Consider the following 27,346-nt stretch of genomic DNA (forward strand, 5'->3'; position numbering starts at 1 on the left):
TTAGTGCGACCTTTAGGAAACTGGGTGTCTTGAGTACTTTACATCATATCTTGATAGACAGTAGTCCTCTTACCCAAATCAATATATCATGTAACGTTTTCAAGGGAATTTGAGTACACTAGACACGTGAAAAACACGCATTGGCTACAATTACAGCCAATTAAGTCGGTATCAGTATCGTTCATTTCTCCTTAATAACTCTTCATACAGTAAAACTGTGAAAGGTTTGAACCCAGGAGTCATTTCAAAAGTAAATTGAGTTTGATCGTCCGGGTGAACGTAATCCTGAATAGGAGTGCTGTTGTTTACAGTGACTGACGTTTCGACAACCTGTGCGGTAGTCATCTTCAGAGTCAAAGTGAATTATATCACGTAGTCCTCCTGATCCCAATCAAATCTTCATACAGTGTGGTTTGAGATACAGTGACTTATCTTCCACCACCAAAACTAGAGCCACAAGCAAGGAGCTTTCCTCAAAATGAATTCGAGATGTTTTGAAGTTATTACTTTCATGCTCATCATATCTGTCCGTCCAGCTGTTGCTACTCCTTTACATATTTTGCTGATAGTTGTGGATGACTTAGGGTGGAGCGACGTAGGGTTTCACAACCCACAGATCAACACTCCGAACCTAGATCACCTTGCCTCTGAAGGAGTAATACTGGATAATTACTATGTACAACCTATTTGTACGCCAACCAGAGCCGCTCTTCTTACGGGATTGTACCCTATACACACAGGTAAACGAATAAAGCGAGATTGGTGCTTAGTAGTTTAATACCTTCCCGGGGGTACTCTCTGTAATGACCCATACGGGGAGACTCCACCGGAAATGGGTTCACTTTTTAGGTTTCAGGTATATGAAAGGGTAGGGAGTGTCATTTCGGTCTGTAGAGGAGACCAAAAGGAGAAGAACACAACAGAAGACGTCGAGAAAACGTTCTCGTTTTGTGATTTATTCGTCAGTACATTTGCAGCAGTTAAAAGCGGTGCAATGTGCTATTCTTGGTATGTTAAAGGGATACCATTTTGTTAATAGAAGGTACACGAAAGAGGTACCTTTTCCGTCAAAAGGGTAAGGAGTTGGTACGTCCTTTTCGCAGAATTTTCCCACTTGCGATAGAGAGACTGTATACTTTCGTACAAATCTGACTTTATTCTTTACAATTCAACATTACACCTTCCGTTCTACGATCGATTTCAGTCAATCTAACTAAACTTTCCAAAAATGCTGCGTATATTAGCTAAGGAAGTCCACACCCAGAAGCGTAATTCCGGCGTGGTCACAATAATCAAATGGGGTCTAAGCTCTTTGCTCACGTTTAACATCGATTCGTGGGCACTAATTTCAACTCCCCTTAAGCGTGGGTTTACGTGACAATTGTGGTGCTAATCCTTATGTGCGGTTAAGCTAGTAATACCCGATTAAATACAACATTGATTAATTTTAATTATCTTATCCCACGATATTTCCTGTTACAATCTAAACAACTCTGTTAGCAGTGGCGAGATTATATAATGGCTTACTTAATCTATTGAAAATTTAATGAAATAAGAAAATACAATCATAAGCATTCTAACGTTTCACAGCAGTCATTGGGTTAGAGCCTTCCCTTACAAAGCTTTATAAAGTGTACCCCCCTCCCCCACCCATGCATTAATTTAGCTCGGCGTAGGTCAGTGAAAGCCATTTTCATTTCAACTAGACCCGTAACCTTGAGCAAATTTTTTTTTGGTCCAAAAAAGTTCAAATGAGTAAGCTACACAAGAAATCACAGTTATCAAAGGTCACGTACATCGAAATAACTAGAGTCTAAATGCATCAATATCTGCAAACGATGCTTGCCCCATGACCTTAACATATTGCATTGCAGTATAAAATTGTATAGTAGAGGTCATAATATGATAAAAAAGCGAGATATAATCAGTAACATCAATACAAAAGCAAAGACCAAGAATATAGTCACACAAAGCTAATTAATTAACTCAACTCGTTTTCTGTTTCTTCTTCTGTAAAGCAACTAAAGCTTACTGAAATATGGAGGCATTCGAAATATCCTAGCACTATTGCGTTAATCAGAAATTAAACACTCTCTTCAAATTTCGTTGGTGGTTCACTACTTCGAGAGGGCCTCCCGATAAGTTTCACTCGGAAGAGTTTGTTAGTAAGTTGGACTTGTGAAGTCGGTGAGTTGAACTGAACCGTTGCAAATGCAATGCTAACTGATGTTGGTCTACGGTACGTTTTCAGGTCCAAACACTCATTATTTTTTTTTAACCCTATGAGATTCTGCCAAAAAATAAAACAACACAGTGACGTCTGGTTTACGTCATATAAAAAGGTCCTGAATTAGACTGTTTTTTTCAATTATTGCTCCTGATATTAGGCATGCAAAAGGGAGTCTTACATCAAAAGCAGCCATACGGACTGCCTCTTAGATTTACTACCTTGTCACAGAAACTCAAAGAAGCAGGTAAGTCTATAATTACTCTGTATCATTATATGGCCATGTCTCAAAAGGACTGGAAACAAACAAATTCAAGAATTTGATTGGCTAAAATCGATCTTGACCGCGGTCTAGATTTTCCCATCTAGACCGGCATGTAGACCGATCTTGTTGTAACAGTTGTCCTGAAAAAGTTACAAACAAGAAAAAAAGAGAATGAGCAAAGTATATGAAAAAATTGGCTTGTTCCTGTTAATAATACAAAATGGAAGAATCAGTGGACCTTCACAAGGAAGTAGGTAAAGAAAACGAGCAAACGTTGGCAAATTTGAGTCCTGCCGAGGAAGCTACGAGCAAAGATGAAATCGAAATTAATTTTTTTGTTCCTTTGCTTTCTTGTTTGGCCATATAATAAACATGTTATTATTTAAACCGAGCTAGGTCGGTCTGTATGGGAGAATCTTGTCCTCAGACGCTGGTACAGACCTCACTGCGTTCGGTCTGTACTGGCGACCTCGGTCAAGATTCTCCCATACAGACCTTCCGCTCGGTTAATAAGAACTAATTAGTATAAACGCTCTCAGACAAATAAAAAGATTCGACCCTTAAGTTCAAGTCGATAAGCTATGGAAGTGGAAGCATAGCCTCTATTACAGCCGCTGAGCGGGAAATGAGCCTTCTCTCCACCCCAGGTACAGTACCCTACAATAGCTAGCCATCTCCCCTCCTCTTCCCTTTACAATGTGTACGTTGTAAAGCCAAAAAGATTCTACTCTATCTTTTTCGCTTTATTGATCTTTGTTTTATATTTTCTTATAGCTAGGACTGAGATTCTGCTGTCTGGTAGAGAGCCCACTCGTTTCTGGATACGAATTCTGAAATAATATAAAATTCATTTAACACATTTCTAACCAACAAACGGCCGACATTTCGCAACGTTACCACTGGATTTCCCGCGAAGTGACATCAGAGAAACCAGCGCAGAAATTCCATACTGATGACGCGTCACTACCCAGATCTGGCCAATAGTGCTTCCAATTGGTCGTGCCTCGAGAGAAATTTGCTTAAACCAATTAGAAGCTGGCTACCCAGGTAAGGGCAGTGACACGTTATCAGTATGGAATTTTTGTGGCTCGTTTGCCATCCCTCGACGTCATGATTTCCCTAGGAAACCACCGGTGATGTCGCGAAATTTCAGCCGTTTTCTAATCTCAGGCTAACCAATTGCTCCTGCAAATTATTTTTTCATTCCAGGATATTCTACTCACATTATTGGCAAATGGCACCTTGGCTTCTTTCGTTGGCCTTACACCCCGTTATACCGTGGCTTCGACTCCTTTTACGGTTTTTACGGTGGAGCTCAAGGTTACTACAGCCATGAACATGACGGAATCCTTGATTTGCATGACAACAAGAAACCCGTACGAAATAAGCGTGGAGTTTATTCGGCAACGCTGTACGCTGAGGTACTCACAGATCTTCCGGATCCAGATTGTAAAATAGTACTGATTACCAAAATACAGTGGAACCCAATAATATAACTTTTTTTTTCCATAAAAATTTGACCTTATACAGCGGTTTAGTGTCGTATCTTCCCCCAAGGCGATGGCTGTAGGGCTCAACTTTTGAAAGGTTTACTGAAAAGATTGTCTGAGTTCGCGTCCAGCCTGAACTCAATGCAAGCGCGGTGTAATCTCGGGTTGTCTTTACAGCTATTTCGGAAAAGTACAAGCGTCAATCCCGAAAGGTATTGTGGGTGGTTTTTAAGTGCACTGTTCTTCAAAGAAATTTAAAGGAATGGCAAGGGAGGCCAGGGACATTTGTTTGCATGTGCTAAAGGAAGGCAACAAAAGTAGGTTCGACAGCTACAGTCGTTAGGAACGGTGTATTGATCATATCCCATATTACCTTTCCGGAGGTCGCGTGCACATTTTTTTTCCGACAACCTTTCTTGAAATAGCTGTATACATAAATATGACGATAGTGTGCCCTACAGTTCCCTACTTACATTAAAAAAAAACACTTGACAAACTCGTTCAGTTCTTTTTGCGGCAGTTTTGGTGGTCAAGAAATGCTTTGCGAGGAATCTCCATGGCAGAAGCATTTCTCGTAGAAACTGGTCAGTAATTTCTTTACGCACGAAACCCTTAAGAGGTTTTAAGAACCCGTAATGTTAGCTTCAAAGTGCGAGCGAAAATCGACCTAAGAGAACATAATTTCCAAATCAGTTTATGACTTGAGTTTCTTTTTCTATTAAACAGCAAGCAAGGAGAGTGATCCTATCCCACAATGCATCCAAACCCTTGTTTTTATACCTTCCATTTCAAAGTGTGCATGGACCATTAAGTGTTGATCTAAAATACGAACAGAAGTACCGAGGAATTCGCAACAAAAGGAGGCGAACTTATGCTGGTATGGTCGATATTTTGGACGAAGCGATAGGAAACGTCACAGAAGCTATGAAAGAGGCTGGGTGAGTCGTCAACGGTATAAGTTCGTTAAAAGAGACTTTTCACATTCTAAGGCAAAGACGCCTACGAGGGCGAGGTTTTCTCTATACCAAGTAATGCGCGCGCGTGAACCAGGGTGGCGGGAAAATTAAACGTGACGACAAAAAAAAAAAAAATCTCAATGCCTAAACATAGTCTTCAATAACAAAACAATTGACGCGGAGTGAAAAGACAGCCGACAAATGACGTCTGAGAAACGAGCGAATAAATTCCATACTGACGACGTGTTACTACCCAGATCAGGGAATTGCTTCAGTCTGATTGGTTGAGGTAAGTTTCTCACGCAACACGACCAATCAGAAGCACTACCCAGGTCTGGGTAGTGCTTCTGATTGGTTGAGGCAAATTTCCCAAGAGGCACGAGCAATTAGAAGCACTACCCAGATTTGCATAGGTAGTAACGCGTCATCAGTATGGAATTTCTTCCGTCACTCCTCGGGCGCCACTTTGCGGGGAAACCAGTGATGGTGTGTCTTACCTTTTTAAAAAGATAGCAAATAGCTTGACATAGTCCTCCAAACAACACTTCTTATGAAAAGGTTTTACTTCTTTGCTTTCGTTTCAGTCTATGGAACGACACCTTGACGATTGTAACTACTGATAATGGAGGCGATCCTGGTCAAGGTGGATACAACTGGCCCCTCCGGGGACAGAAAGGCAGCCTCTGGGAGGGAGGGGTCAGGGGAGTTGGTCTAGTTCATGGAAGGATGCTTCAAAAGACTGGGGTTAAGTGCAAGGAGCTCCTTCATGTCACTGACTGGTATCCGACCCTTGTTAATCTTACAGGTAAATTAAAAACTTTGTTAACTTCCATTCAAGGACATTGAGGGACGCAACTAACTGTGCTCCAATTCGCAGATAAATAGAAAGCTAAAACAAATATATATAAACAAACCCGAAGGACAGAAGGTGAATAAAACTGTGCAATTGCCACTTAAACTTTTTTCCCGAGAATTTTTTGTCAAAGAAAATGGGATGTTTTCCCTGATTTTGCCACACGCGAGAGCCATATTAACTGCTGCCTGAAAAACATGGTCGTATAAGACCAAGAAAGATAATTACTTTAACTTATTAAAAGGAAACACAAATTTAAGGAGAGAAAAGGGCACACGTCTGGTTGACGAGCGTCGCTCAAAAACGATTTCGCTTTAGTTCCAGCAGCAACAACAACGGCTCATATTTGCATGACCGTACAAGTACCGTATTGCAAAAGCTACGTTACTTTGGTAATAATTTGTCACGAACATCAAAGCAAGCTGAAATATATCTTATGAATTGTATATTGATAAAGTAATTAGAGGAGTTCATCAGTTCAATCAGTTCATTGATCATAACGTTTACATATAAGGTAACTGGGTAATATTTGGAATCAGAGTCTTGATTTTATTGCAAAAATCATTCCTAATCATAGCGTATGTAGGACAGCGAAAAAGAAAGAAAACTTGGTCTTCTATTAGATTGCTAATCTTATGGAAAACCAAGTTCAAAAAGGGCACTGCGTATTATCCTTCGTATATTATAGTTTGATTGCATGTATCTACCCAATTCTATCATTAGTTTGTGATTACTTATTCGTAGTTTTACTAAAGCCCTTCACCGAGCTGTTCCTCTTGTTAAGTGTAAGTAATTAGAGGTGGTATGATCGGTTTTAAAAGATCTATAAAATTCAAGTTTTTGAGAATGTTGAAGGGTGTTTTGCCTGTTTGAGATATTTTCCTCTTCATTGAACTTACATTAAGCTCCATGCTGTCTTAACCCAGGATGGTCTTATTTTGTTCTCCTTAATTAATGACTACCAGATCGATCTCTTGACCAAAGACGCACTGACGCTGCTATTCGACAGTTGGATGGCTTTAACATTTGGCGCAGTTTATCCGAAGGGGATCCATCGCCACGAAGGGAGATTGTGCATGACATTGGTGACCATAAGGCAGCAATTCGTGTTGGAGACATGAAGTTGATATTAAATCAAACCGATAGGAAGAGGTATATCCCACCAGAGTTGGTTGGAAGTATTCCAGCTGGGCAACGAAAAAAGGTTATTATAAAATTTCTTTTTAGTTGAGAGTTTAAAGGGGCTGCATTGTGTAACAGTTGCCTAATTCATTGTTAATTTAGCCAATTACGCAACCTTTTAGCCTGGTTTTCACTAGCGTATAAGCTTAAGCATAAGGACATACGCACGCGCAGAATGGCATATTTGGCTCAATTCTCAATACCAGCTCTCCTCAACCCGACGATAACCAAGATGGCGGACGAAGCGTCCGCCATATTGCTTTTTAGCGGAGCTAAAAGCACATGAGAAAATGAGCGACAGTGAAAAAAAAAGTGAACGAGAACACGTACGACATTTCCTCCATAAAAAAGTTTCTTGAAGTTTCACGTTGAAGTCGTGCAAAACAACGGCAATAAAATGTACCAAAAAAGTGTGCTGCACGTGCAAAGTTGCTTTTTTCTAAATAGACCTACTGTTGTTTTTTCACCGTTCTCCGGTGTTGCCTTTGCCGCTTAGCATTACACGATTTTATATTTTGTTTGAACAAACTATAAATATTATTGAGAGCTTCGCTTTTAGCCCTGGCTAAATCAATATATTATATGTTCGTATGAGGTCTTGGTCATAGTAGTTTTCACTTGCTTACACCCATGTCCTTGTGCTTACACTTTTGCTTATGCGCTTGTTTAAACCAGGCCTTAGGGGCCATTAAACTTAACAAAAAAAATTACTTGCAAGCCACAAAATGACAGATTCTATATCTTTTCCAACTAATACAGTTCCCAAACATTATACCAAATGTTAAACCAACCGAAAAAAATACACTTTTTAAGACTGCCAAGTTAACCCACCGCAATTTCAATCCTTTTTAATCTTCTTCAAGCTTGTCCATCTCTGCCTAATTTTGTCTTTGCTGTGTTCTAAACCCCTTCTTTTAATGTTTGAGCAATTACTTTTTATGTTTCAATCAATTTGGTGGCAGTTTGTACTGTTAGAATTTAGTTTAAAATTTGCATCTCGTGTAACTCTTTTCTAATAAGTAACGTTTACTTTCGTTAGTCACAATAAATTTGCATAGCTGCTGGCCTCGTGATCATGAGTGTAAACGCTCTACATTTAGCAGAAACAAAACAATCTGGGGCCCGTTTCTCGAAAGTCCCGATAATTAACGGGCCCGGTAAGCTGTCTCCGTTTACATTAAAGATCGAGGTTTCAATAGTTTTGCATACAACACGATAAAACTGTCAGTTAATGAAAAAAAATGGAGTAGTTTGCTAGTCAGGACCCGCGCTCTTATTCTTATATTTCGATTTGAATATTTGATTTCGGGCCCGTAAAGTTACCGGGACTTTCGAGAAACGGGCCCCTGGTCCCCTCTATCTCTCCCCCGGTAGGGGCTGGATAGGTTGTTGGTTCCTGCACGCTCCTCGGGCTGCGACACTATTTAATGAAAGAGTTTGGCGCCGATTCTGCGAAGAGTTTCGGTTATTGTAGATATGAGTTTTCTTTTATTCCGGTGACAGAAACAAGCACCATGTTCTATTTATCTAAACCATTTCTTGAAACTAAAACCCATTTCAGTATTCAAATTCACCGTACCCTATATGTAAGGGAATCCAAGCTGGCAATATTTTTAGGGCACTTTCCATTTATCAGAACTGGCCGGCCGGACCATTGCCGGAACAGTAAGTTTAATAATGAATTAGGCTTTTTCCAAGAGTTTTTGCTGAAAAATTATGATCTCCTTTGGTGCATACTATTCAGGATTTGACTGATCTGACGGGAATGGTCTGGCCGGTCAGTTCTGAAAAGTGGAAAGCCCCCTAAGGCTCGATTACAAGCCGCAATTCTGAAAATGAGCCCGCACTCCCCCCACCCCCCACCGAACAGCGGAAGTCGAGCCTACAACAATCTTGAATTCGGGATTCGGGATTCGGGATTCGGGATTCGGGATTCGGGATTCGAGATACTGGATTACGGATTCCTTGTCAGTGGAACTTGGATTCCGGATTTCAATCGTTATACGGATTCCAAAGCCCAGGATTCCGGACTCCAGAAGCAAAGTCCAGATTTTCTTGCGTAGGGCGACACTCAAGCACTTCCTTTCTTTCTTTTATACCACCACTAAAAACACTAAAAACCATTTAAGTATTCAGAAAGTCACTTTTCTTGCAATTTCTACCTCCAGGGCAACTGTTGCAAAAAATTTATTGATGTGGGCCTTTACAACATTACCGCCGATCCATATGAGATGGAAAACCTTCGTAACAAGTTCCCGGATATTGTGGAGGCATTGATGACTAGGGTAGAGTACTATAGACAGGGTGTTGTACCCCCCGAGAAAAAGCCTTCCGAGAGTAAAGCGAGGAAAACGGCTCGTCGGAAGGGACACTGGGGACCATGGAAAGATTGAGGATTCACTGGTTTTTTTAGTGGATTGAAGTGCTAGTGTACACAGCCAGGGCGGATTGAATAAGGATTAAAAAAACTAGCATATAGATTTAGACTGAGCTAAGAGCGATCTTGTTAGCACTTATAATTTACTTCAGACAGTAAACTTGGAACCATTGCAAAAAAAAATCCACAAATCTATATTTAACTGAAGGGACGAACCATGCGACTTTCAAGGACAACAAACCTAGTCAAAACACCTTGGTACACTTGGGGAAATTAGGTGCGAGGACCCACTTTGCTTGATTAACTCGTGTTCTACCTCTTAATAAAGCTTGGGAATGTTGATATAAGCTAGAGGCTAATTCTTTTGTTCACCTCTCCCCCAAGCAGTGTTGAATTTATTAAAACAAACTTGAATGCATAACGTCAACACTGCATGGGGGAGGGGGGGGAGGGAGGCAAAACACCTCATTTGGCGAGCTATTACATTAATACCTCAAGAATTTTAACCAGGGTTGTTAGCTGAAAGACATAAACTTGAGGCTGTGATCTATTAGAAGCTAATATCTGGTCAACAGAAAACCTTAAGAGCACGTGACGAGGTAGAGACGTAGTGGGAGTAGGTGTTGATCTTGTTGCTGCTTTATCATGTAAATCACCTTGTTCTGAGGCTGACTGGTATTTTTGAATTGGAATTTAAAGGAGGTTTGTATCAAAACAAGGTCAACCTCAGCCTGACGTTCGCTCAAAGACTAGGACACTAAGCCCACAACTTTAAAATGGCCTATTGTAAACTTCCGCCTACAAGCACCCCAGTTATAGATTGACTTTGTGGTTTTGTCCATCTTATAGTTTCTTTGCGAGACATCATCGCGACACTTGGACTCTTGTCCTCTCGGAGACACGTGAGATGGCGTGATTCTGTGAGCCTTGGAGTTAAATGTCAGAGCGGCTCTAAACCAGAGTGCGCTTTATTTTTCAGCAGAGCCTCGCTGTTTATTTCACCGTACTGATGAGCCACAAGAATGGCGAAACAGCTGTCTACACCTGTCGCGTTATTGTCTTGGAAGGTTAATTTTCAAGTAGCACGATAAGCTTTGCAGAATTCAATGGGCCCCCCAATCATAGGCCCATCGACCAGCAAATAAAAAAATGCGTCCCATTATAAGCCCCCCCACCCTCCCCCCCCCCCCCCCCACCACCACTCTAGTTTGTATTCGACTTTTTACGACGTTGTGAATGAGCTTTAAAAAGGGGTATCAATTCAAAAACTATTTGAGTCAGCACTGCTATGTAACTTGTTTTGAAATCGCGCTTTTTTTTAGTCCGGTTTAAAGACCTAAAACCGCTTACGAAGTTGTATAAGCGCAGGGCTTATAAAGCGGAAGTTTATATAGTATTGAAAAACTCGCATTCTCCTTCAGTTAGCTTACAGGTTATAATAATACTTATTTACTTTTGCCAAAAAAGGCAGCTTGGCGCTAGTGAGGAGTCCCTTGCATGTTTCAGTTGATTTTTACACTGCGCGCAGGGGACGCTCTTGGATGCGCTCGATCTTTCTGCTACCAGATGATTCGCAAAATTTCCATACTAGACAGTAAATTCATGGCTGAGTCAAGCCTTAACACACATACATGAGAGTATCATATTTGACAATCATTTAGCTAATTTTCTTGATAGACAGCAGAGCTTTTTCCCACCTCAGTAGATCATGTGATGTTCATGTGATGTTCTCAAGGATATTTGCTCTTTTCCTCTGAAAAATTGTAAGCACACAAGACACGTGACTAACACGCATTGGTTGCATCCAATTAAGTATATCAGATCAATATTGTTCAGTTCTCGTTAGTTGATACACACAAATCTTTAGCAATTTAAGCAAAACCACAATCAGCAGAATAAGCAAAAGCAAAATCACAAGCAAGGAGAAAATGAATTCGAGATGTTTTGAAGTTTTATATCTCATGCTCATCATATCCGTCCGTCCAGCTGCTGCTGCTCCTTTTCATATTTTGCTGATAGTTGTGGATGACTTAGGGTGGAGCGATGTAGGGTTTCACAACCCACAGATCAACACCCCGAACATAGATCACCTTGCTTCTAAAGGAGTAATACTGGATAATTACTATGTACAACCTCTTTGTACGCCAACCAGAGCAGCTCTTCTTTCCGGGATGTACCCCATACACACAGGTAAATATACATTGAGTATTGTGTTGGTAGTTTAATAAATTTAGCTGAGGTGAGGAACTTAAGTAATTCTCATTTTAATTTCAAAACCGACGCCAGTCGCGATCACAGAACATACTTGCTTATCAGTCACTCAAATCAGTAAGGTTAAAACTCAAAGTTTTCTAACTTTAAATAATCTATTTTGACTGAGAGCTAGTTCAAGGGCGCTGGCTCTCAATAGTATCGCCATGCACTGCTTCATTTCGCTAGGGTTCTTCTAGGTAGCTCTCAAAACTCCCTCTTTTATGAGTTCTTAAATCGCTAACTGGTTTTCATTCGGCCAGTTGAACCTCTAAATTCCTATTGTTTGCTTGCAACATGAGCAAATTGAGTCGCCATGAGTTTAGTGACCATGAAGAAAAGGGTAATTGACGTACGTTGTCAGAAAAAATGTTGACCAAAAGTTTTTTTAACGTTATGAAAAATGCTTATGTTTCTAGTCATTATCGAAGTGAGACATTTGCTCCTCCAAAAGCTGGATGCGACTAAGTGCATTTAAATCAAATCAATATATAAGTTTTTAGATAACAGACCATTGTTGTCTCTCGTGTGCCCATCAACTATACTTGTGGCGAGGCCCGGTATCATTATTTTGGATTTGTCAAGAATTATCTCTTCCTTCTCTGAATTTTTTGAGCAATGCGAAATAAACATAAAAAGTTTTCAAGGAACTTTTCCATCTCTAAAACAGGAGGGCACAATGATGAAAAACTATTTGAAAGATGAAAGAGGAAAGAGCAGCAATCTTTATCCATTATACCAGACCTTAATTAATATTAGTACGACGGATATTCAAATTTTTTGCTTTTCTGTGTGACATGAAATTTCTACGGGGATCTCTAATATTCGGAAATAATAATATCGCGGATTCCAAAAAATTTCTTAAATTTAAATCCGCTCAAATGGTTGTCCGAGAACGGCAAAAAAGGAACGTTAACAGAGTAAGTAAATTTGTTTGCCTTGCGTCAGTTTCAAAATAGATCAGTCAAAAAGTTAAAACAAAACTTAAAAATACCGTGAATATTAAAATGATTATAGAGAGGTAAAAAAAACGTTGCATTGTGCGAGAGTGGGGAGGGATTGTTTCTCAAATTAGAAATTACCATGGTTTCAAAAAGTCCCATCCTCGGAGACCCAGGGGCAGTCAGTCAGGCCGGGAGAAAAGGCGCGACGAAAGTTTTCAAGCACAAGCGGAAAAGCCCCTGGGTACCGACTCTCACCGGACCATTTCCAAACGGTCAAGCGAATGATGGCTCCTGATTGGGCTCAAAAAATGCTTTGTATTATTGTGCCCAATCGGCACAACAGTTTCTCCTGAGTTCTTTTCGTAAGTTCATACACGACAGCTATTATCTCGCCACAGTTGCTCGGTTCGTTCACCAAGTTTCCAAACAAGAAACGAAGGAACTACAGATGAGTCGAAAAACGTTTCGGATGCTATCAGCAGGAGCGATTCAATTTGCACTGAGAAAATTCTGTTTCTGACGGATCACAACGTATCGTAAATAATATCAAGTGTAAGATGCTGCGGCGACGAGAAAGTAAAAAAAGGAATAGCTTGATAAGGCAAAAAAACAACTTTGCACGTGCATCACGCTTTTTTGTACATTTCTTTGCCGTCACTGCACGAATACCGCGTGAAAATGCCTATATAATTTCACGTTTTGTGAAGGACGTAAGCAAGCAATGACAAAATTATATTTCTCTTTATGAACTTGGATATGGTCGATAGAAATTCAGCTCCAGAAGAGTTCGGTTGCATTTGACAAAGTAAGCGAGGGTTGGAATAATCACGATAGAGACTGAAAAAATGTGAATTCACTTTTCATGCGACGTTTTCGTGGCTGTCAGCTATCGTGGTATCTTAAACTCCCTAATATTTACGAAGGCGTGATGGATGCAAGCATGAATACCTGTTGTAAGCTCAAGCTTGTATTTGTGGAAAAGCGTCTTTAGTTTTCAGGTTGACAGTATTCTGAAATGATGCCGGAGAGTTTATATCAAACTGAAAGTTTCCCGACTGCGTTCATTTCTTTGGTACATGAGCCAGACAAGCCGTAATCGAGTCGATAGCCGTCGTGTACGAATTCACGAAAAGAACTCAGGAGATGCTGTTCGCCGATTGCGCACAATAATACAAAGCATTTTTTGTGCCCAATCAGGAGCCAGCATTCGCTTCACCGTTTGGAAATGGCCCTGTGAGAGTCGGTACCCAGGGGCTCTTCCGCCTGTGCTTGAAAACTTTCGTCGCGCCTTTTCTCCCGGCCCGACTGACTGCCCCTGGGTCTCCGAGGATGAAAGAGTCCAAAACTAAGACTCCAAAGCAGCTGACGTACGTAGAGGCCATTCTTATTTAATTTCAAAACTCCAGTGATAATCAAAGGAAATACTTGCTTATAGACTCAGGGACTGTTAACATGGAGGGAGGAAGATCCTAAAGGGCGGAAAAACTTCTCATTGGGTTTACATGCAGCAATTTTGATCCCTGTGGTGCTAAGTCTTCTCTCTTTACTGGGCGTTTTACAATTACGAATTATCACCTGATTACAGAATTATCAGCTCTTAGTAAATATAACGAAGCCAAACGAAATGGTTGGCCCTTATCGCCGTGATTACCCACTGAACGACGACCCCCCGCCATTTCTCTCAGGTCTGTCCCTAAGGATCTTCCTTGCGAAAGCAGTGTACATGGTGGTAGCAATTTCCTAGAACTAGGATCTTCCTGCCTTTTAGCTACGAAGACCCTAGTACTAGGAAGTCCCTAATACTATAGCTAGGAACAAGTACAACCCGTTACTAACACTACTGAATACAGCGTGAAACATAATGTCGCTAGCAGGATGATCCGCCTTCTAGGATCTTCCTGGATAACATTCAAAGTTCAGGAAAAGGAAAAGAAAGTTGTTGTCTTGTTTTTCCATCTTTGACAAAACGTGAAATTAGGCAGTCTCACGTTGTATAGTCATGTAACGACGGCAGAGAAATGTACAAAAAAGCGTGTGATGCATGTGCAAAGTTGATTGCTTTTAATTTCTTGCCGTTCTCGTTATGTTCGCCGTCGTCCATAAAACGCGGCGAAATTAGGCATGTTCACGTCGTAGTCGTGCAAAAACGGGCAGAGAGAAATGTACAAAAGTGGCGTGGTGCACGTGCAAAGTTCTTGTTTTGCTGATAAAACCTATTATTTTTTTGGCGTTCTCTCTACCGTCCGCGTTGTTGGATTTGTATCCGTTTTACTCCTAATAGTGGGATACAATAAAGATAGTGGCAAGGTCGCCATGAATTGAGTTACCTACGTTATAAAGGGCAATTGAGAACGTACAGCTGAACGTATTGCCATGTCTTCCCGGCCCCAGCCATAATGTTCAAAATTTTTGCATAGTTATGTATTTAAGGTGATTCCCTAGTAAAAGAACCTAAAATAGATTGTAGATGAAACTTAGTACACTGGTGTAACAAGTCAAGAAGATGATAAAAAGGTAATAAAAAGTGGGGGTCACCGTGCTCGTTTTGACGTCACAATGCTGACAAATACGGCCATTTTGGACCCTTTGACAAAAAACCGCACGCAGCCCAAAACTAGACAAAAAGGAAAGATTTTTTCAATGATGTATGTGGTATCGCACAGAATTTAACTTTAACGTATTGTTTATCCACTTACGTACCAGAAAAATGCCTTTTAATGCCCTTGTTTTTACTTTACGCTGCAAAGTAGAATTAAATTGGACACGCGCTATTCGACACGTGATAGCTCAATCACTACAATTTAGTAAAATTGCCAAAAAACTGAACATAGATTTGTGCCAATTTCTTTCTCACCGAAAGGAAGCACTGTCCTTATTAAAATCATGAAATAAAAAATGGGAGTCACCGTACTCGTTTTTGCTGTAGAGCTGTAGAAAGTGCGCACCAAATGCATTTTCCTTGATTTTTGAGAGAGGACTGGGGCGAGTTTCAAAATAGAATGTATGCGAAAGGGGGGAGAAAGTATTAAAAAATCCGTTTTTACAGAATTTACATCGAGATATTACATTTAGGACACAATGTGATAAAGAAAGCGTTTAAATGAAAATTAAAGTGAATAAGCACAAATTAAACATCCACTATCGAGGTTCTCCGTGAGGAAATCGAACTCAGCAACACACGTACTGCTTACGTTACGTACATTTCCACCACATGGAGTCTCAACTCGGCAAGAAACACCCGCAAGCAAAAATTGCAATAGCGTTTCTCTTCGGTCAACTTCATTTTAATAATGTTACTTCACATGCTCTTTTTTACGGAGGCCATCTTGTTATGCGCAGTAAGAGATGCGCAGAGCAAAACCAGGGAATCACCTTAAGCCTACCAGAACCTACCAGAAACTCGGTACATTACCATTAACGGCCCGTTTTCAAGTTAAAAAACAGTCCGCATTTCTTACATCTAAGAATTTCTGACGGGAAAATTAAACAGTGCCCTGTAAAAACGTCGTGAAATATGGTCTCAAGTAAACAGGTTAATTTCATTTTTTCATTTGCTTGCCCCATGATTATGTCATTAACATATTGAATTGCACTATATAATTGTCTAGTAGAGGTCATATGAATATGATAAAAACGCGAGATAAAATCAGTAGCATCAATATAAAAGCGAAGAGCAAGAATATAGTCACACCAAAAGTAATTAAAGTACTCAAAAGACTTTGTCACGGTTTTTGACGCCATGACTGACAGTAGGCAAACGAGTGAGAAATTACAGGCACTGCCGAGTACAGCGTTTGTATGAGAATTTAACGTCGAATAGTTTCCGTAAAAAAACTGAATTGTAAAAGAAGCTACAAAGCAAAGGATTGCACTAAAAAATTTGGGGGGCTTACCTGTGCTTAAATTTCTCCAGAGGCTTGCTTTAGATTTTCCATATATTTGTCGGTAATTTTTCCCGGGACTTTCTTACAGACAAATGTATAGAAGATTTACAAAAAGTGGTTCTAGGTATCTAACGCATGCAACGCCCTCAGTTTTTTCCAATAGAATCCTTAGTAGTGAAGCTTTAGTTTACAATTCATATTTTTTTCAGACCAGCGGTTCTACGGAAAGTAATCGACATTAGATTCTCATACAAACACTGTAAATTCTCACCTGTTTGCCTACTCGTCAAGATGGCGTTGAAAACCGTGACAAGGTCTATTCGTTTTCTGTTTCTTCTTCTGTAAAGCAACTATGCTTAAATATGGAAGCATTCGTAAGTGTGCTCGACAAGACTAGCACTCTTGCATTAATTAATCAGAAACAGTCTCTTCAAATTCCGTTGGTAGTTCATTACTCAGATTACTTCGATGGGGCCCGCTGGATAAGTTTCACTCGGAAGAGTCTGTTGATAAGTTGGTCATGTGAAGTCGGTGAATTGAACTGAACCGTTGTAAATGCACGCTAAATGTAGGTCTACATGTACTTTTTCAGGTCCAAACACTCATTATTATTATTTTTTTTCATTATTAGGCATGCAAAAGGGATACATAACTCATGACCAGCCATACGGACTGCCCCTTAGGTTTACTACTTTGCTACAGAAACTCAAAGAAGCAGGTAAGACTATAATTACTCTGTAGAAACAACGTTCTCAAGCAAATAAAAAGATCCCACAACCGTTATCAGTTCTACAAGCTATGGAACTGAAAGAATACTTAGCCTCGATCACAGCCGTTGAGCGGGAAATTAGCCTGCTCTCCACCCCCGGTACAGTATCCTACAATAACTAACACCCACCCCTCTTCCCTCCACAGTGTATACAACGTTGTAATTACAAAAGAGATTCGACTGTATCTTTTTTGCTTTATTGATCTTTGTTTAATATTATCTTATAGCTAGGACTGCGACTCTGCCTGGTAGAGAGAATACTGAAATATACTATACTGGAATGGTGTAAAATTTATTTAACGTATACTAACCAACTGTTAGCCTGAAAAAAAAAAACGGCCGATAAAATTCGCCATGCCACCAACTGGATTCCCCGCGAAATGACGTATGAGAAACGAGCGCAGAAATTCCATACTGATGACGTCTCAAAACCCAGATCTGGGTAACACTTCTGATTGGTTGTGCCTGGAGAGAAATTGGCTTCAACCAATCAGAAGCACTACCCAGATCGGGTAAAGGTAGTGACACGTCATCAGTATGGAATTTCAACTCGACATCATTTCGCGAGGAAACCACCGGTGATGTCGCGAAATTTCAGCTGTTTTCTGATCTCAGGCTAACCAATTGCCCCTGTAAATTATCTTTTCATTCCAGGATATTCTACGCACATTATTGGCAAATGGCACCTTGGCTTCTTTCGTTGGCCTTACACCCCGTTATACCGTGGCTTCGACTCCTTTTACGGTTTTTACGGTGGATATGAAGATTACTACAGCCATGAAAATGAGGGAATCCTTGATTTGCTTGACAACAAAAAACCCGTAAGAGATAAGAGTGGAGTTTATTCGGCAACGCTGTACGCTGAGGTACTTACAGACTTCCAGATTGTCAGGAGCTTATAACTCGGAGACAGCAACTCCCATACTAGGCCTATGCAAAGGCTTTTTTACGGACCAGTTTATTTTAAGACACTTTTTACTGCGTAGGGCACTTTTTACTGCGAAAATGGAGTCTCCGCCACGTCTATGAACATTCGAAGAACAAGATACCAAAAGGAATACGCAACGTCATTAAAAGGCAAAAATTATCATTTTTAAGTCTGTAGGTTTTGTCGATTGCTTTGTGGGACTTAAAAGATATCCTGAATTCCCAGCAAAACCGTTCTCAAAATAAACTGGTCCATAAAAACGCCGTGACACGAGTACATGGAAGTTGCTCGCCTCAGGTTATGGGCTCCTGAGATTGTTAAATAGTACTCATTACCAAAATACAGTAGAACCCAATAATATGACTTTTCCTCCATGAAAATTTGACCGTAGTCACCGGTTTAGTGTCCTATCTCCCTCCAAGGCGAGGGCTGTAAGGCTCAATTTTTGCGAGGCCTAAAACAATTAGAGTGCTTTAGATTCTATGACGAGCTGGAGTTGAATTATAAAAGCTAGTACGACTACGAGAACGAAATTTCCTCAATACTAAGTAGTGCGCGCGCGTGAACCAGCGTCATTTTGGCGGGAAGACTTGGTAGCCGTCGTCATTCTACTACGAGTTTTAGCGAGAATGTCGCAATCAGAAAACTAGGTTGTCAAATGGTAGAAGATTTATCATTTTACGATCAAGAGAGGGCTTAACCTCCTTCAATATAGCCGCAGTGCTATCTTTTCTAACGAAAAAAAAAATAAAACTGAAGCTTTCCGGGGTGTCTATTTTTTGAGGATAGGCGAAAAAACTTTTCGTTAAATCTCGTACTCGTAGTCGTTCTCGTCCTGGAATCTAAAGTTCTCTATTGTCTGAGTTCGCATCCAGACCGAACGCAATGCAAGCTCGTTGTACTCAGGTTGTCTTTATGCATAAATATATGACGATAGCGTGCCCTACAGTTCCCTACTGATATATACAGCTATTTCGAGAAAGGTCGTCGGATAAAGTGCACGCGACAACTCCGAAAGGTATTGTGGGTGGTTTTGAGTGCACTGTTTTTCAAAGAAATTTGAATGAATGGCAGGAGATGCCATGGACGTATGTCTGCGAGTGCTAAAGGAAAGCAACAGTGTATTGAACATATCCCATATAACGTTTCGGGATTGTCGCGTGCACATTTTTTCCGACAACCGTTCTCGAAATAGCTGTATATAAAAAAAACCTTGACAAACTCGTCTGTTCTTTTTGCGCCAGTATTGGTGATCAAGAAATGCTTGGGGATGAATCTCGATGGCAGAAGTATTTCACATAGAAACTGGTCAGTAATTTGTTTACCCACGAAACTCTTAGGAGTTTCTAAGAAACCGTCCTGTTGGCTTCGAAATATAAGCGAAAATCAAGTTAAAAGAACATTTCCAAATCAGTTTATGACTTGGTTTCTTTTTCTATTAAACAGCAAGCAAGAAGAGTGATCCTATCGCACAATACATCCAAACCCTTGTTTTTATACCTTCCATTTCAAAGTGTGCATGGACCATTAAGCGTTGATCTAAAATACGAAGAGAAGTATCGAGGAATTCGCAACAAGGCGAGGCGAACTCATGCTGGCATGGTCGACATTATGGACGAAGCGATAGGAAACGTCACAGAAGCTATGAAAGAGGCTGGGTGAGTCGTCAACGGTACAAGTTCGTTAATAGAGACTTTTCATATTCTAAGGCAAAGTCGCCTACAAGGACAAGGTTTTACTGCGCGCGCAGGAACCAGAGTGGCTGGAAAACTTGATAGCCATCGTCATTCTCTTACGAAGTGTACTGAGCTAAAGTTTGCAATTCTGCGGAAAACAAAAAGCTGCAAAATTCATTCCGGGCTATAACCAGGGACCCGGTTCTCGAAAGGCCTGGTAATGTTTGGTGTTAGGGCGGAATAGCATCAGATAAACATGAAAATTTGGTTCAACATTTTCAAGTTCCAGTCCACGTCTATTCTTGCCATCCGTAGCAACAGTCGACAGAAGACAATCTCGATGCCTGAACATAGTCTTCAATTAGAAAACAATGAAAAGACAGCCGCAATTAGCGACGTCACCACTGGTTTTTCCGTTAAATGACTGTAATGACTTCTGAGAAACGAGCGAAGAAATTCCATACTGATGGCGTGTTACTACCCAGATCAGGGAAGTGCTTCTGATTGGTTCAAGCAAATTTCTCACGCGGCACGACCAATTAGAAGCACTACCCAGATTTGCATGGGTAGTAACGCGTCATCAGTATGACGTCATCAGTATGGAATTTCTTCCGTCACTGCTCCTCAAACGTCAATTCGTGGGGAAACCAGTGATAGCGTCGCGAAATTGACTGACTTTTTATTAAGACTCATTGCAGCAATATACAGAATGGCTGAATTACAGAGCTATTTACAAAACATATAATACTAAAATATAATACAATAAATCCAATAAATACTAGAAAATATAATTGTACAAGCCACTAGGTATACTTATGCGTGACAAACTCTTGCGTGCGCTTGGTCCTACAGGTAGGACGCGTGGAGCGGCTAATGCCAGATCTAAGATTATAATTATGCCCAAACTTCTCTGAATGCTCTCAATCTTATAAGGTAGAAAATCTGGTATATTTTGCCAGACAGGGGCAGCATATTCTAGAACAGGACGAACAATGGTTGTATAAACCTTAGCCAGTGAAGCTGGAGGTGCACCACATTGCTTAACGACCCTTAAAGAATAAAGCCTCCTGTTTTCCTTTTGCACTATAACTTCTACATGATGGTTCCATTTCAGGTCATTGCTTACATAAACGCCTAGTAACTTATATGTCATGGCCATCTCAATTGTGTTACTACCAATTACCATAGGATTCACAATAAAACTAGTAGTAATCAAAGATTAATAAGTGCGTTCGAAGTTCAATGAATTTAGCTAAAATCATACAAAAACAGAGGAGGAAATTAGTTGAGAGATTAAATGAGAAAGACGAAGTATTTAAAGAGCAACATGAACAATAGCAACTTTAATAGTGAAACCCAAATATGTAACCAAAGATGTTTATCTACTTAGTTACAATGTAGTTTAGATACTGATTGTGGGAGACTAACTTTTGTAACAGTAACATGAATGATAGTAACTTGAATAGTTACAAGGGATTGGTTAGTTGCAAGGGAAAATGTAACAAAACATGTTAGTCTACTCAGTATCTTGAAAAACTGAAAATGATAGAGTAGATTTTATAACAACAACATGAGGCTATGATGAAGTTCAAAATGCTATGAAAATTAGATTTTTCCATGTCTAAACGTTTCGTGTCTGTGTGTCATAGCATTGTTTAACAATTTTTCTTAACTTAACAGTAACCTGGATGATACTAACTCGATTAGTCACAAGGTAAAATGCAATAATTAAAACATGTCAATCTACTCATTTACAATGTAGTTCAGATACTAAATGAGTGAGACTAATTTTTGTAACGGTAACATGAATAATAGTAAATTGAATAGTTTCAAGAAAGTTATGAAGTTGGTAATGCTATGAAACTTTTTGCAATGTTTAAAAGTTCTGGTGTTTGCATGTCATACCATAGTTTAACAAAAAAATTTTAATAGTAACATGAATAGTAACTTGAATAGTTGCATGGGATTGGTTAGTTGCAAGAGAAAATGTAAAAAAACATGTCAATCTACTCAGTATCTTGAAAAACTGAAAGAGATAGACTAAATTTTATAACAAGAACTGGAACATGAAGCTGTGATGAAGTTCAAAATGCTATGAAACTTAGATTTTTTTCCATGTCTAAATATTTCGTGTTTGTGTGTCATAGCATTGTTTAACTATTTTTCTTATCTTAACAGTAACCAGGGCCGGGTTGTTCAAAGCGCGATTAAGCAAACCCAGGGTTAGCGTCAATTTTTATTCCAGTTAAATTAATAACCAAAAGAGATTTTCTTAAGGATTCTTGCTCTTTAGTTTTATTTTTCGATTTGACTTCATGTGCAGCTTATAATTAGCTTTTGAAATCTTTTTAAACAAAAGAGATTAAATCTTTGATTAAGCTTTAATCGTGGGTTAGCAGTAATCGTCTTTTGAACAACTGGGCCCTGGATGATACTAACTCGATTAGTCACAAGGTAAAATGCAATAATTAAAACATGAGAATCTACTCATTTACAATGTAGTTTAGATACTAAATGAGCGACACTAATTTTTCTAACAGTAACATGAATAATAGTAAATGGAATAGTTTCAAGAAAGTTTAATATGAAATTCAAAAATTAAGTGCTATAAAAGTTTTTGCGATATCTAAAAGTTTTAGTGTTTGTATCTCATAGCATGAATTATTAGTAACTTAAATAGTTACTAGAGATTGGTTTGTTACAAAGGAAAATGCAACAAAACATGTTAAATGGCAATTTTTTCAATGTCCACAAGTTTTCGCGTTTGCGTGTCAAAGCATACTTTAACTGTGTCTAGGTTTAAGACAGCCTCTGTGATTTCCTCCTCTGTTGTTTCATTTGCAATTAAGTGACAAATTGAAAACAACTTTGGCACTGCTTCTTGATAAACCTGTAGCTGAAGCTTCTGCAGTGGTTGTTTGGAGTTTTGGATATGGATCTTGAGTGTCCACTTTACACTGCAGCTGGTTGCCTTTTGTGTTACTTTGCAGTTATCGCAGACTGCAATTTTTCCCTTGATTGTAACTTTTTTTGAACATGAACAACAACAGTTGTATTTGGTGACACTGCTTATTCCTAGTATTTCTCCAATGGTTTCTGTTGTTGTTGAGATGTCACTGACTTCAGGTAATGTTTGTTTAAAGGGTTCAGCGTCCTTGATGGTGTATAAATTATCTTGTTTTGGTGTGTTCAAGTATCTTTGATTCTGAGATACTTTCATTCTCAAGTTGTTGAAGAAATAGGTGGACTGTGGTGTGACGCTGTCAACATGCTCACCCCAGAAAATAACTTTTATGTAACCAGATGGATCAACTATATAGCCTTCCTGTTTTTTGACAGGAGAATCTTGGATGACTATAGTTTTGGTCGCACTTAGATGTGATATCTTTCCTTTTATTGACACTAGCTGTTGTGGTGCTACTTTTGACAAGGATGCAATTGATGTGACATCATCTTGTGCTTTGTATGGAAAATCAGCTGTTGTTGAAGTGATGGTTGTGTTCCTGTTTATTACTACATCACTTCGTCCATACTTATTGCTGATGTTAAAATTTGAAATTTTAACCGGTGATCTTTGTGCGGCCATTGCATCAAGAGTTTCCTTCTTTTCAGTTGCAAAGCATACACTGCCAATGAGATCTTTCTCTGTCTGAAGGTGGCAGTTAAAGTAGCTTGTTGGTCCAGATTTTTTTACTGGTGAGACATTATGCACAAAGCAAGTTATGTCTTGTTTTTCTGTAGGAGGAGGTAAAAAGATATTTAGATTAATGTAATAAATTTGGCATGGATGGGATTACTGCATAAGGTAGCTTGTGTTATTTGAAAAAAACATATGTGTAAATATTAGTCTCCTTGTTTCATGTACTGTAAATCCTCTATTAAGCCCACAGGGGGCTTATTGTTTTAAGGCGCATTGGGGGGGGGGGGGGGGGGGGGGCTAAATAGAAAGGAAGGGCTTAATAGAAGGGGAAGTGTTAAAATTTAGCAAAACAGGAGCAGTTCACCACTCATTAATTACTGTAATTAAGATTATTTTTAGTACAAATAACAGTGATATTTTGGCCAAAGTTCGCCACCAACATGCAAGAGGTGTGGGAAAAATAAATTGTATCATATAACTACATGAGAACATTAAAGGGTGACAAAAGTGATAGGAAACAGTGTACATCTAATACCTAGATGTTCAAAATAATATGTTTTATTAATGAGAGCATATAGAGCAGGTAAGGTTATAAAATGATTTTAAAACAAGAAGCATTAGTTTAATAGAAGAAAGGAACGTATAACCATAATATTTAAGTATGACCGGGAGATACATACCTGAAGCCATATTAGATCTCTGTCTTGTCTGTTGAAAAAAAAAAAAAATAAGGATGTATATGTAATTTCTACATAAATTAGTGATAAAAGAACTGTCTGGAAGATGTTGTCTTACAAAAGACTTGATTCTATTCCTAGACTTCGTATTACTTAGTGCCTTTAGAATTATTTTAACAGGAACGCGAGATGGTTCCCTGTCCCTTTTCCTCTGACAATTCACTCTTTTCTTACGAACTTCAACATTTTCAGAAATAGTTACACTATGATTTTCAATTTTCTCAGAAGAATAACTTGTCAAAGCCTTATCATGATCTTGTGAACTACAATCACCACTTATCAGCCCGGTAACCATTTGACTTTTGTCACTTTTCATTTGGCGCAATGGCCATCGAGCAGAATGACTCGGTTTATTTGCTTTGTGACCACAACGGGTCATTTGGCGCAATGGCCACCGAGTACAATGACTCGGTTTGTTTGGTTTGTATTTGTGACCGCTATGGGTCAAAGCACAATGGCTTGGTAGATTTGCTTTGAGACAACTTTGTGTCAGAGTTATCGGTTGATTTGCTTTGTTGTTCGGCAAATTCGAGGACATCAATTCAAAGCAGGAGAGCAGCGAAGGTCTTCGGTTTGTTGTAGTTCGGACAACGCCGACATCGGGCTTTCTACATGCTCTTGGAGTACTAAAAAGTTTCCTGGTAAGGCTTTGACAAGTTGAAGCGATGAACTTTTTAAGAAACATCGCATGAAGTTTGAGAAAAATAAATGAACTTACCGAATAATCCAAAGATATCCACGGAGGCGACACGGACGCACGAGCAGCTTGCACTCGCACGAGGTATAGTTGCGTGCGCACTCGCACGAGGTATAGTTGCTTGCGCATAAAAATAGTTGTGTGCGCATGTCCACCAGGTGAGCCCGCAATTTCTTTGGCCGGCTATTGGGCTTAAAATTCGTGCGCGCGCTTAATAATTATTCAAAATGGCGCAGATTTTGAACATCGCCCGTCCAAGTAACCAAAAATCTCGAATCTTCACGCCTGGCATGCACAGGTATCCCATCGACCACAGGATCCCCAAAGATTACGAAGCGTTCTCCTAACGTCGAACGCAATTATGATTACTCATAAAATTAATTAGCATCTCCTTGCATCTAGTAGGGTTCAATTTCATTCTGTGATTGAAATTTCGTTTGTTGTTTTAGCTTTTTAGAAAGATAGCAGATAGCTTGACATAGTCCCCTAAACAACACTTATTATGAAAAGGTTGTACGTACTTTTTTGCTTTGATTTCAGTCTATGGAACGAAACCTTGACGATTATAACTACTGATAATGGAGGCAATCTTGATAAAGGTGGATACAACTGGCCCCTCCGGGGACAGAAAACAGACTTGTGGGAGGGAGGGGTCAGGGGAGTTGGTCTAGTCCATGGAACGATTTTTCAAAAGACTGGGGTCAAGTGCAAGGAACTACTTCATGTAACTGACTGGTATCCGACTCTCGTTAATCTTGCAGGTAAATTTGTTAACTAACAGTTGCGTATTTTTGAATCTTTGGCTAAGGTTGGGGACAATATGGAACTATGCGGATTATGCAATTCTGAACCCACATAGATTTTAGGTTAAGTAATGAAGTTGGCAAGCAGCGAATTCTGGTAGAATCTTTGCACAGATACCTTATTTTGGAAATTCTGACCAACTGCGAGCCGAAAATCCGCTTGAGAAAATCTCCTACTTGTAGTCGTTCTCGTTTTACTGAAAATCTAAAGGCGTCTATTTTTACAATCTCTCACCTCCAAAACGACTAAATCTTGTCCATGGATTTTATCCTTAACAGTGCAGTTTCAAAAGGTCCAGTTTCAGTGTGCAAGTTTGCCGTTTTGAATACGGTCTGGAAAGGGGATCCTGATCTCGCTTTTCCGCGTCTCAAATATCGGTCATTGGTATCACAAATATCGTTTACTTTCCCAATCCTACATTACTCTCCCCAAGTTTGGCAAATCCCACTTTCCGGGTAACAGTCAAACCGGTTAAGGATTGGAATCTGGTATCCAAACTCCACTGACAAAAAATCAGGAATCGGTACCTGGAATCCACAGCGTGGAATCCGGAATCGAAGACTGTCTTAGATTTTCTTTGCATGGGGCGAACCCGGGACGGTTGCAGATTTATGTTTACCCTCAGCTTCACTTTCTTTCAGTTTAATCAGTATTTTATTCTTCTGAATAACTGTAGAACGATCTCTTGGAAAAAGACGCACTCACGCAACTATTCCACAATTGGATGGCTTTAATATTTGGCGCAGTATATCTGAAGGGGCTCCATCGCCAAGAAAGGAAATTCTACACAACATTATCGACCAATGGGCAGCAATTCGCGTTGGAGACATGAAGCTGATATTAAATCAAACCGATAGAGAGAGGTATATCCCACCAGAGTTGGTTGGAAGTATTCCAGCCGAACAAGGAAAAAAGGTAATTGTGCACCCTTGATGCCTATACCTCGTTGTTTTCAACATGGTCGCTTGTCTTTGTTTTCTCGTAAATTGAGCAGAGTGAGATAAAAACCAAGCCTTGATCCGTTTGCACAGCTCTTCCATCAACATTGTTGGGGCCATGCACGTGCATTACACTTGGTCTCCTTGGAGATAGTAACTAAATGAAGTCGCGTGATAGACCCACACCCGTGATGGGCCAACTATGTTGGGAGTTGTTGCACCATTTCCACAACACTGACAACACGAACGCAGGCGCAACAACTCCCAACAAAGTTGATCCAACTATGTTGGGAGTTGATGCGTCCGTTTCCACCTAGCTTTAATATTATGTCTGTGGAATGAAAGAGAAATACTGGGGACAAAATGTCGTTGCGTCGCAAATGATTTTGTCGTGGATTTTGTGACAAGTTTGGGTTATGGCAGATAAAGCAGCTTTTCTAAACCATTTTTGAAACCTCTTTTAAGTATTCAAATTTTCAATTTTGTTGCAATTTCTATCTCCAGGGACACTGTTGCAAAAAAGTTATTGATGTGGGCCTTTACAACATTACCGCCGATCCATATGAGATAGTTGACCTTAGCAAGCAGTTCCCGGATATTGTGGAGGCATTGATGACCAGGGTGGAGTTCTACAGACAGAGTGCTGTACCCCCCGAGAACAAGCCTTCCGAGAGTTTAGCGAGGATAACTGCTCGTATGAAGGGATACTGGAGACCATGGAAAGATTAA

At 39.8% G+C, this 27,346-nt stretch overlaps 2 protein-coding genes across 2 annotated transcripts; one reads left to right on the forward strand and one right to left on the reverse strand.

Annotated features, from left to right (window-relative positions):
- The first annotated feature begins 478 nt into the window (after nt 1–478).
- On the forward strand, nt 479–27,346 carry LOC140945130 (arylsulfatase B-like). Its single transcript, XM_073394193.1, has 7 exons — nt 479–740; nt 2,388–2,474; nt 17,852–18,063; nt 19,572–19,783; nt 25,416–25,636; nt 26,356–26,594; nt 27,122–27,346. Exons 1-7 carry the CDS (start codon nt 479–481, stop codon nt 27,344–27,346), a joined length of 1,458 nt encoding a protein of 485 aa, XP_073250294.1.
- LOC140946532 (uncharacterized) lies at nt 22,527–25,233 on the reverse strand. Its single transcript, XM_073395661.1, has 3 exons — nt 24,897–25,233; nt 24,122–24,149; nt 22,527–23,536 (listed from the first exon to the last, which is right to left on the reverse strand). Exons 1-3 carry the CDS (start codon nt 25,002–25,004, stop codon nt 22,527–22,529), a joined length of 1,146 nt encoding a protein of 381 aa, XP_073251762.1. The 5' UTR covers nt 25,005–25,233.

Source organism: Porites lutea, chromosome 8, assembly GCF_958299795.1.
Source record: "Porites lutea chromosome 8, jaPorLute2.1, whole genome shotgun sequence".
Lineage (NCBI taxonomy): Eukaryota > Metazoa > Cnidaria > Anthozoa > Scleractinia > Poritidae > Porites > Porites lutea.